Source organism: Durio zibethinus, chromosome 1 (assembly GCF_047325235.1).
Source record: "Durio zibethinus cultivar Kanyao isolate XHJ-2024 chromosome 1, ASM4732523v1, whole genome shotgun sequence".
NCBI classification, from domain to species: domain Eukaryota; kingdom Viridiplantae; phylum Streptophyta; class Magnoliopsida; order Malvales; family Malvaceae; genus Durio; species Durio zibethinus.
The window spans coordinates 29471887-29483426 of record NC_143162.1 but is presented as its reverse complement, the minus strand read 5'-3'; the positions used below and the strand labels follow the sequence as shown (position 1 = coordinate 29483426).

The window sequence follows — 11540 nt, the reverse complement described above, 5'->3', positions numbered from 1 at the left end:
AAAATTATAAATATAAAAAGGTTACAATTATAATAAATATTATTATGTTCATATAAAAGAAATCATTAGATTAAATTAAACAAACAACTAATCAATAAATAAGCAAATATAATTAAATAAATTCAACATGAAATTAGATCAAATCCACACAAAATAAAATTTAAACCTACAACTCTAAAATTTCAGGTCTCCCCTTGCGGCCTCATTGCCATATATAATTAGATTTTGGTAGTGTCATTTTCCTTGCTATCTCACAATCTTTAACTTGTCTTTCTGTCCTGATAAGAGCGATACACAATTTAGGGCCCGCGAATTTGTCTATAAATAAGAGTCGACTGCTGCCTCAGAATTCATAACTAGCCTCACTTCCTCCACTTTGCAAGCTCTCTCTAATTTCTATCTCTCGACCTTATGGCCAACACTAATACAGCTTCAGCGCTCACGCACTCTCCTGTTCTAAAAAGCGAGACCTGTTCCTTCCCTCAAAAGGAAGACGGTCTCGATTCCATTAATTACTCAATTTTAGGTGTAAATGATGCAATTCCCATCATTGACTACTCCTTGCTTACCTCTGATGATCCTGTTCAACGTTCCCAAGCCATTCAAAACCTTGGAAAAACATGCATTGAATACGGCGTCTTCGCTGTATGAATAAGTTTTCTCACTATTTTTTTTATATGCCATATTCACAATATTTACAGAATACTCAAAGCCCTGTATAGCAGTAACGGTTTCTTCCGAACATTCATTCATGACGATTGCTGCACTAGATTTAATGCATGTTTCGTGGATTAATAAGTTTGTTATTAATAGTGGAAACTTAATAATTTGCATGGATTTTAATGTATTTAGATGTTATATTGGCAGGTAATCAATCATGCAATACCAGATAGTGTGATTAATGGTACGATGGAGGCGCTCTTGAGGTTTTTCGATCTACCTGAAGAGAAGAAACTGAAATATGAAACCAGCAATTCGACGGATAAGATAAGATGGGGAAGAGGGGATGTCCACCATGTGAGCCGGGAGTTTTTCAAGATTGCCTCTCATCCTCAGTTCCATTGCCCTATTCACCCCGATGACTTAAGGTACATATTATACAACCGTACGCAAGTTCTTCTTAACAGAAGAAAATTCTTATTTAGAGTATTACAAAATAGAAGTTCGAATTTCATTCATATTTGTATATGTCAAGCATTATGACTTGATAAATATTTATTAATTTTCATCCTTGAGTGCATTAACAGGGAGATTTTACAAGAGTACAGCGAAAGATTGAGGGAAGTGGGAATTAATTTACTAAGAGGGTTTTCAAAGTCTTTGGGACTTGAAGAATCTTATATAGAAAAAGCAATGGATTTGGAATCGGGCTATGATTTCTTCACTGCAAATGACTATCCACCACGTTTTTCTGCTGCAAACATTATTGGTCAATTTCCTCATAATGATCCTGGTCTCCTAATCCTTCTTATGCAAAATGTAAGTGGGGGTCTCCAACTTGAGCACAAGGGAAAATGGCTCAATGCAAACCTCAATTCCAACTGGATTATCGTTAATCTCGCTGATCATCTTGAGGTCCATTCCAATTCCCTTATCTTCTTTCCTTTCAGATTCTCTTTTTTCTAATGCTTTTCATTCTCATTTGAATAATGGTTTCATCACACTTACCATAATTTCGAGACAGATTTTAACGAATGGTAAATATAAGAGCACCATTCATCGTGTGGTTTTGAACAATGAAGTAAGGAGGGTGACTTTTCCTTTATTTTTGGGACCATCACTGGAGGCAGTCGTGAGCCCTGCACCTGAATTTGTAGATGACAACCATCCCTCTGCATATCGTGGAATGACCTACAAAGACTATTTAGAAGCCAACCAGCACCATGTTATCGACGGAAAGTCATGCCTCAAACAGATTCGACTAATTTAAGTTATCATAATTGTCTCCAAGGCGACCGATTACTGCTTTATAATAATAATTAATATGTATCACAAAATAAGATGCAGTAAAGTTTGTCTTAGTCTAGTGGTTAAGGATATTTTAAGAAAACACAGAGGTTTTAGTTTTGATCCCCTTCCCTTGGGCTATGTCCATCGTACGTATCAAAATAAAGTTTGAATCTGTCTGCTATGTTATGCAATGAAATGTTTGAATCTCCTCTCATCCTTCGGAAAATATTTGAATAATTAATTTGTAAGGCTTTTAAGTACTTGGATAAGCAGCACTTAATGTGTAAATAGGGATTGGATTGATCTCTTTGCACATTGAAGAGACCAATCTATTGTTCTATTCTTTTATTTTCTCCCGAAGCATACAGGATAAATATTCCCCATAAGAAACATGAGAGTAGAGAAGGGCTGTCCGGGCATGGGTTAAGGCCTGACTTGAAGCAAAGGGTTAAAGCCGGGCTTGCCAAACTTTGTCGAAGAGTCCAGCATATACTGGTTAAGTTTACTTGACGTTTAAAACAGAGTGGATTTGATTTTAAACATTGTGACAACCGAAACCCGAGTGTACAGGTGGTCGAAAGACCGCACCCACGAAGTGAACCCCATGAACATGCGAGGCTAAAACAAATTACTCTAAATTCTATATATTCCAAAACATACCTCAAACCTTCATTAAGAACATACTAAAATATTTAAAACGTCTATCATAAAATTCTCGATCTGAAAATCCAAAAAACCACAATAATATGACTCAATAACAAGGCCTAAAACATGATAATAAGCATGACTTGATAACCTGAGAGTGGCTGAATCGAAACAAATTAAACCAGAGACAACTCGAACCCATAATAGTTTTAATGTCAAATATAAAATAATTCAAACTCAAAATTATGTGAATCCCACATAATCCAATCCAAATAAATTCAAATTTGGACACACTAAATCTCGAAAACATATCCATCTGAACCTAAGTGATTGCCACTTTTAAAAGGGCACTAAAAAAAATGCCCACGTGATGCTGTGGGGTTTTTTTTTTTTTTTCTGTTTTTATTCATCGTATTTTTTTTTTATAAAATTTATTAATTAAAAAAATAAAAAAGACAAGATTTAAAAAAAAAAAACGGAAATGATACATGAGTATCTTAATTGATCTTATTTTTTTCATAGAATCTATCCAATAAAAAAATAAATACCAAAAACAAAAAAGATTCAAAATAGTTAACAAAAGGAAAATGAATAGAAAAGCAAAAATAAGAAAAAAAAAATTCATAAAAGGTGTCACATTAACATTTCATATTGAATTTAAAATATTAATTAATTAAATTAAGGTAAAAAATAATTTTATTAATATAATATATACGTATAAAATTAAATAAATAATAAAATATATACTTTTATATATCCCTTGAAATAAGTCATGATAAAACATCCTAAATATATTTCTAACCTAAACTCGTTTCTTATTAAAAAACCTCGACCTATCTCAAAGTATATTATTCGAAAATAAATTGACTAAATATCCACTTGATCTGTCTTAAGAAAAATATTACAAACATTTATAAACATTTAAAAAGAATAAATAAAAATTATAAAGAAAAAAGAGATTAAAGGGAAGAAAATAACTTGATATATATCACACCCTTGGTATCAATGAGACCAAAAAATTAAATCTTAAAAATATTTATTAAATATATAAAAATAAAAAATAATAGAAAAAAAACGTACTACATACTCTTAATATTAATGGGTCTCATAAAAATTAAATTTAAAATCTTGAAAAAAATATGGTTTAAAGTGAATCTCACTTTTAAAAAATAAAATCCATAAAAAAATATTTATTAAATATAAAAAATTTTAACAAAAATAGTAAAAAAAAAAATTTTTTTTTTAAAAAGCAAAAAGCAATTTGACGTAAATTTTGATTGTGTACGGGATATGCTTAATTAATTAGCTGCTAGCCCCAGCCTAACACAAAATAGAGTGCTTTAAAAGCAAGCCCAACATGAACATATCCCTTATTGTTCAGGCATGAGGCTTTCCAAATGGGCTCTATTATACGGCACGACTTAGAGTCTGCGGTCCATGGTCAGGGAAGAAGAGCCGATCCCTAGGCTGGGATTGGGCCCCAGCTCCACAAACCAAAGCAAATACCAGCTGAAAGTGTTGTGAATTCTGATTGAATTGAATGATTCAACGATCCATACAAAGTTTGCATCATTTTTGTTTTAATTTCTCTTTTGGGTGGAAGCTGATGTGTTTTCTTCTTTTGACTCATACAAATTTGAAGAGATATAGCTGTACTGATATTAACCCAAAATTTTAATTATTAATTTTAAGTAATGATGACCAAGGTGATTCTATCATATATCAATTATTTGGGCATATATGTCATAATTGCTAACTGATTATACTACTCTTTCAATCAAAGCTGTCGTGTCCTCTTTCTTTCTAGAAAAAAGTATAAAAATTTTTTTTAAGAAAAAATTTAATTATAAATAAGTTGTTTAATTTTTTAGATTAAAATAAAATATATTATATCTAATAACTTAAAATAAATAATTATAAGTTATATATTTAAAATAATCTCAATAAATAATTATCAATAAAATTTAAACTCAAAATTTTTTTATAAAAATAAATAAATCTAACTAATTGAATTACTATTTATTGTTAAAAAATATTAAACTTATCGACATGACAACCATCCCTACGGAAGTAACACCTAAAATTTTACAACGTATTCTATCTTTTTGTTTACTTTACTACTTACCATGTATTAAATGGTTCATACTTATCCATAGCCCCATAAGAATCTTAAATCAGCCTCTAATTATTTTTTAGACAAAAGATTCAAAACAATTTTTAACAAAAATTCAATAATCATTTAAATTTATAATATTTTATTATAATAAATTAAATTTTTTATTTTTTATTTTGAATTAGTTAAATTTTTAAATATTTATTTTCATCAAATTAAATATTTAAATATTTATTTCATCTCAATTGAGTTTTTTATTAGACAAAATATTTTCATCTAATTTAATATAATAAAACTTAATCGATAAAACAATAAAATAAATATTTAAAAACTTAATTTATTACATAAAAATTTAAATGAATATTAAATTTTTGTTCGAATTTTTTTAACCTTTTAACTTAGTTTTTATAAAACTTTTTATTAAAGTTAAGCCAACTTTTCTTTGGCCCATAAAAGCCTTGGGCTTGGCGTGGTTATACAAATTTATAAAATAAAAAAATTAATATATGATTTTGAATAATAGTTTATTTTTATTCACTATCTTTGAAATACAAGTTTTCATCCACAAGTTTTTTTGAATGTTCTAGTATTTCACCAATGATCATTAAAATTTGATTAAATACCTTTAAGGATGTCCGCATAGCTTCCTTTGACTTTTTGGACAAAAGTTGATGCCATATATGAAAATCTACAGAGTATTGACATGACATACTATTTTAAATTTTTAATAATGATCGATAAAAATAAATAAATTTAAAACATTTTAAAAAAATAATGGATGCAATAAATTAGTTTAAAAAATTGAGGATGAACATAAAAAATTATGTAAAAATTATGAATGTTTGGTGTATTTTACTCCAAATTTATATATAAAAGTTAGGTTAACAAGGCTTATAGACACTTCTTATATATATCATTTGTTAAATTTTTGTTTTAAAAAATGACCATTTGTAATTCTTCCAAAAAGAATTAATTTTTCATTATGCACCAATCTTTCTTTGCAATATCTTGAGTATCAGTTTATTTATATGTCTTTTGAATTTTTTTTTTATCAATACAGTCCTTAGAAATAGATATCCATAGCATTGTTTTTTTTTAATAAAAGAATCATTTGTTAATAGAATATTAGATTCGATTTTTTTATCTGCCATATCATTAATTTTATTTTAATTATATACAATTTATAAGAGAGAAATGATACCAAAAACAAAGTCTTCTAGAAGAAAATTTTAAAAGATGGAATTTAATTTGATTTTCTATATAATAAATAGAGAAAAATGAATAGCAAGTTGAGAAATTTTGAATTTCAAAATACAGCTTAAAATAAAAACAAACTTTGATAATATTTAATAGAATGCAAACAAATTAAGAAAAGATTAAGAAATTTTGTGATAGAATAAGCCCAACAAAAAGATAATATCATGGTAGGAAACAAAGATTTTATTTAATGGTGGGACAAATAATAATACGCCAAAAGACTGAATGGGCGACGACTTCCTTTCCTTGACACATCAACTTCAACCTGTCGTCGTATTAAAGTAATACAACATTGTATCCCATTCTTTTCCACCAAGTTGTCCCTACGTAATGAAATTTCCTTGAAGATCTTGCAGTGTTGTTTCTTTTTCTTCTTTCTACCTCCACCAGATTGTTTAAACTTGCGGTCCCTACAATGAATTCCATAATATTTTTATCGGGTATTAACCATTTTCAAATACCAGTTCTAGTTCTCCAGGCAAAGTCCTTGAAATTGCGCCCCCTCTCCCCCGACCCCCCACCCCCCACGTGTGGCTGCAACAACGTTGACACGCTAAGCATTTGTTCATGTTTTCTCCAATCTTATTTCCCAAGTATGCTTTATTAGTCTTCGTGGAAAATTTGGGAGCAGTGTGAATATAATATTTGATTTTTTTTTTTTATAATATGGTCAGAGACGTCTAAGTTTATATTTGAGAAACTGAGCCTATTTTTTTATTAGTAAAAGTTAATAATGTAAACAAATCAAATTATTAATGAGTTATTTGAATTTGATTAAAAAAATTATATTTGATTAATTTTATTGTAATTGTTGAATCAAATTCGAGTTCAAATTATTTAAATAATGAATTAAGTTTAATTCGAATAATTTAATCTTTAATTTTAAATATTCATGAATCTAATTTATTTTTATTTTATTTATTAATCTTAATTGAGTAAACTTTTACAGTTTAATTAAATTATAAATCGAATTCAACTATGATAATGTATTAATTTTTTTTCTGTAAGAAAAATTTAGAGATAGATAAATTATTCAATCTTTCAATTTAAGATAAGATGTACCGTACCAACAACTTAAGATAAATATCTGCAAGTTATATATTCGAGATGACTCTAATTACCGGTGAAACTCAGACCTAAAATTTTTTTGTCAAAAAAAAATGAGCTTAATCAATGGAATTAATCACTCATTGATAATGTATTAATTTAATTTCATAGAATTACACTTTTTCACGGCAAAACAAACTAGAATAAAAAAGGACTTAAAAAAGGGAAATTAAGGGGTCTTATTCTGGTAGACTTGTATGTTGTTATGTCATAAGTTACGACCAGGAAATTAACTGCCTATCTTTCGGCTTTTGAGCCACCAATTTCGTTTAAACTTTTGTCCGTGAACTTCTTTCTGGATTTGCCTATGGCGACGACTGATTAAGACACATGAACCTATATATGTTCGTGAAGATGGGTTGACATGTACTTATTTTTTTGAAAATACTGAAAGGGATGAAATTTGGAAACTAAAAAGTGTCAAATCACAAACGCAAGATTCGCTCATCCAAGAAAAACAGAGATATATCATCTAAAATTATTATAATATAATTAATTAATCATAATTTAAAATCACATGAAATTCATTAAAATTTTGTATAAAATTTATATTTATAAATATAGATTTTTATATAATTTTTTATTATACTTAAATAATTTTTAAAGTTATAATAAAAGGATTATCGATGAAATGCACTTGAAAAAGTGTCTATCTCAATTTAAACAATCTTAGGTTGGAATCTTATTAATGGTCAGCTCTAAATTGTTAATACTTTCTATTTTTTTCCTATTTAGAACATTAAAATTTTACTGTTGATTAAAAAGGTATTAACTAATTAATACTAGAAATAGGCCCTCGTTATGATGTGGATTCACTTTTTAACATTGAAATTTATATAAAAAAAACTTACAATTTTTTAAAATGTTATATTATATTGTGAATTTAAATACAAGTTAATATTAGTATAAAGGATTAATAGCACGTATGATTTTTAAATTATAGGTCAAATTTTATATTGATCCCTTAACTTTAAAAAAATTTTAATCGAATTCTTAATTAATCAAAGGTTTGTCAATGTGATTTTTTCATTTGTTAGATCTTCTAAATTGACTGTAAATCTTACGTGACATAATACATAATCTAAAAAACTTATATGATGTGAAATTTTTTGAATGCTAACTAAATAAATAAAAAATGCAAAAAAAAAAAGTTTAATGCTTTACCTAAAACAGTTAGCCATCTAAAGAAAAAAAAAACTTATTAGATCTTGTAAAAGTTTTGGGTGTTAAAGAGAAAGGGGGAGTTAAGGTTTGAAAAGAAAGAGCTACAGGTGTTAAAGAGGAAAATAAAATGAGTCTGAAAGGTTATTTGTGTTATTTTATTTTTTGCTTTTTTGTTTTATTTTATTTCTTTTTTTTATGAAAAAATTTGGAAAGATTATTTATGATTTTTTTATCTTTTTACATGATTATTAATTAATTTCATGATAATTTATATATTATATTATTACATAAATATTATTGCATGATAATTTTTGTTCATTTCAATTTTTTCCTCAAAATAAAAAAAAAAAGGTTGTAAAAATAAATTTATGAGTCTTACCAAATTATAAGAGGATTTTTCATGGGTTTAAATTTTTTTTTTTTATGAATTTTACTAAACTATTGAAGAATTTTATAACCTAATTTTGTGAAAAAAATATAGTTTTCTTAAAATCTTATCAACATATTGAAAGATAATCTTTGAAAGAAAATCTTTCCAACATATTGAAAAATATTTCTGAAAATAAATTTTTTTCTAAAAAAAATATATTTTAAAGCTCCGATAATAAAATTACTAAAAGCGTTGTAAATAACAATTTTTATATAAATTCCTAGGTGAGAAAATTTTTTCTAAATTTGACCAATATATTAGAGAATTTAGATAAGATTTTTCGATATTAAGGTTCTAAATCTCATTTGTTATCACAAATAAAATTTTTAATTAAATGAATCCGATGACGAAGCATTTTTAGAATATGACACTAGTCTCCATAAATACTCCTAATATAAAAAAATTATCTTAAATTACTACCAAACTATTAGATAATTTTAAGATCAATTTTCAATAATTAAATTATTTGGTAAAATAAAAAAAATATTTTAAAACTTGGATAATTTGAAATCAAATTGATACTATGCTTTGAGTGGACATTGTAAAGATGCTATAACTTTCATTACGTGTAATCGTACTTCTAAATTTAATTTTGGTTTCATAAACTAAAATCTACCATTTAAAGATACCTAAGTTAAACTTATGACTCCTCTTTAAAATGTGATAGATTTAATTAGGTGACCAATCACACCTAAATAAAAAAAAAATTTTATGGTAACTCTTAAAATGTATGTCTGGCAATAAGTCTTCAAATCTATACGTTATGATAGTTTAGTGACTCTATTGGGGATATAGAGAGTTAGGCTACTAAATGATTTCTTGTTATCCAAACCTAACTTAATAAATTTAAGAATTTTTCCCTTTGTTTGTATTTATTTATTTTTCATATCCATCATTTTTTTACACATGTATAACATGAGTTCTATAACTTAGTTTCATTCCTTAAAAGGGACTAAAGTACCTATAGCTTTGTAAGATTTCATGTGTCTGTATGGGCTAGCAAAATACTCTCACTTAAATTGAACCATTTTTGCTTATAGCTTATAATTGGTGAAGATTGGGTGCTTTACTAATCTATAATGGACAATAATGTAAAGAATAATTTGGGAACCCTTCTACTATCAAACCTTTGAATTAGAGCCATGCCTTCCCTTGTGTTAGAAAATCCTAAGTAGGACATATGATGGGATATTTATTTTGCTTATAAATTAATATATATATTTTATATATATTATTTGCATACTAACCTTTTTTTATTATTCTTTGTATATATTATATGCATCTAATCTTTTTCTTTTACTATGCATGAATTCACATAATTAGATTTATCATAAGGATTAATGCTACAAAATGATTTTAACAAGAAGAATCTTAGTTACATCCATAGAAAAGCCTAGCGAAGTCCTTTACTGGCCTAAAAAGGAAGTCTAATGTGTTGAAACTTGTAAACAAATGGTTAAAAAGGAAGTTAAGCACTCGAACAAGAAAATGATGAATGAAAAAGTTTATTCACTAGCCTTAACATAACACGATCATCCACCTCTCAAAAGCTGGCTCAACTTTTGAAAAAAAAATAGATAGTTGCAAGCAAAGCTATAAAAAATGTATGACGTATTCTTTAAGGCACAAAGGTACATCCAAATACTGAATGAGATTGTGATTAAAATTTGAACACAAATGGGGCCTATAAATGAAGAATGTGAGCAAATAAAAGAACATATGTGAAAAAGTATGATTAGTTGGAATCTCTGCTTGACCAAATCATTGTAGCTACTTACAAAGCCAAAAACATGGTAAAAGGGTTTGAAGAATGGAAGATAAATGTGCCACTAGTGGGAGTACATGGCTAAGACTATTAGATATTCTTAATGAAGTGTAAAGCCAATATCAACAAATTAGAGATTTTTTTCCTCAATAAATTCTAGACTTTTCATGGATATAATATTGCATTTGGTTAAAAATTTTTTTTATTACATTCATGCATTCCTACACTTATTCTTATGCATAATTTAATGGTTTCATGAACATCATTCTAAACATGCACCCTAATTATGGTAAATTAAGGTTTAATAATAGCTTTACCCATTCACCATCAGTATAATAGTCGAGCTCAAGCTAGAAGAATGAAGTAAAATGATGAAAGCCATGTTGAAAAATTAGAGAGGGCTTATGAGAAAATTAAATAAGGAGTTAAGCAAAATCCTCGAAACACTAAATAAGCTAAACAAAATGAAAGCTGCAAAAGAAGATATTGGTTTTAAAAACTATCTTTCATAGGTTGTTGATCCTCTATATCCTAGCCATGGCTTATATAAAGCCCAATCAACTCAAGGCATTCCTCTATAGCAATTCACATTCCTTACAAGGTATATTTATCTCGGGATGCCTTATACTTTTATTTAAAAGAAATTTTAAAGTTTTGCTAATCTGGTTTTCATAAAAAAGACAATTGAACCATTTCCAATCTTAGTCCCTAACTTAGATGACTTGAAGAAGGATGAAAAGCTGAAATTAAAGTAGGTTGAAAGTTTATAGGACTCAAAATCTAAATAGAAGATGAACCTACTAAAAAAAAGACTACAGACTATTAAATGTATAAACTTTTATGACTTTATCGATGCTACTGGGCTTTACATGATCTCAAATATTGTGATTTAACAAAATTTAAGGTTCTAAAGTTCGAAAAGTATGATGATACTAAGTGCCCAATCATAAATATCACTATGTATTGTTAAAAAATGATCGTCTATACTAGTGATGAAAAATTATTAATACATGTATTTTAAGATAGCCTTACTAACTCATCTACAAGGTAGTATATTTAGTTAGATTGAACCCGTATCCACTTTTGGAAGAAGCTCACTCAAGTATTTA

At 27.4% G+C, this 11540-nt stretch overlaps 1 protein-coding gene across 1 annotated transcript; it reads left to right on the top strand.

Moving 5' to 3' along the window:
* Positions 1-352: 352 nt before the first annotated feature.
* Positions 353-2199, top strand: LOC111311215 (2-oxoglutarate-dependent dioxygenase 19-like). Its single transcript, XM_022910592.2, has 4 exons — positions 353-645; positions 868-1088; positions 1248-1575; positions 1685-2199. Exons 1-4 carry the CDS (start codon positions 412-414, stop codon positions 1928-1930), a joined length of 1029 nt encoding a protein of 342 aa, XP_022766327.2. The 5' UTR covers positions 353-411; the 3' UTR covers positions 1931-2199.
* The last annotated feature ends 9341 nt before the right edge of the window (positions 2200-11540 follow it).

Excerpts from the sequence above, each read along its gene's own strand:
- LOC111311215 (XM_022910592.2), top strand. The coding sequence starts at position 412 with ATGGCCAACACTAATACAGCTTCAGCGCTCACGCACTCTCCTGTTCTA. Across the intron at positions 1,089-1,247 it reads ATTCACCCCGATGACTTAAG|GGAGATTTTACAAGAGTACA; the intron begins GTACATATTATA and ends GTGCATTAACAG. Across the intron at positions 1,576-1,684 it reads ATCTCGCTGATCATCTTGAG|ATTTTAACGAATGGTAAATA; the intron begins GTCCATTCCAAT and ends ATTTCGAGACAG.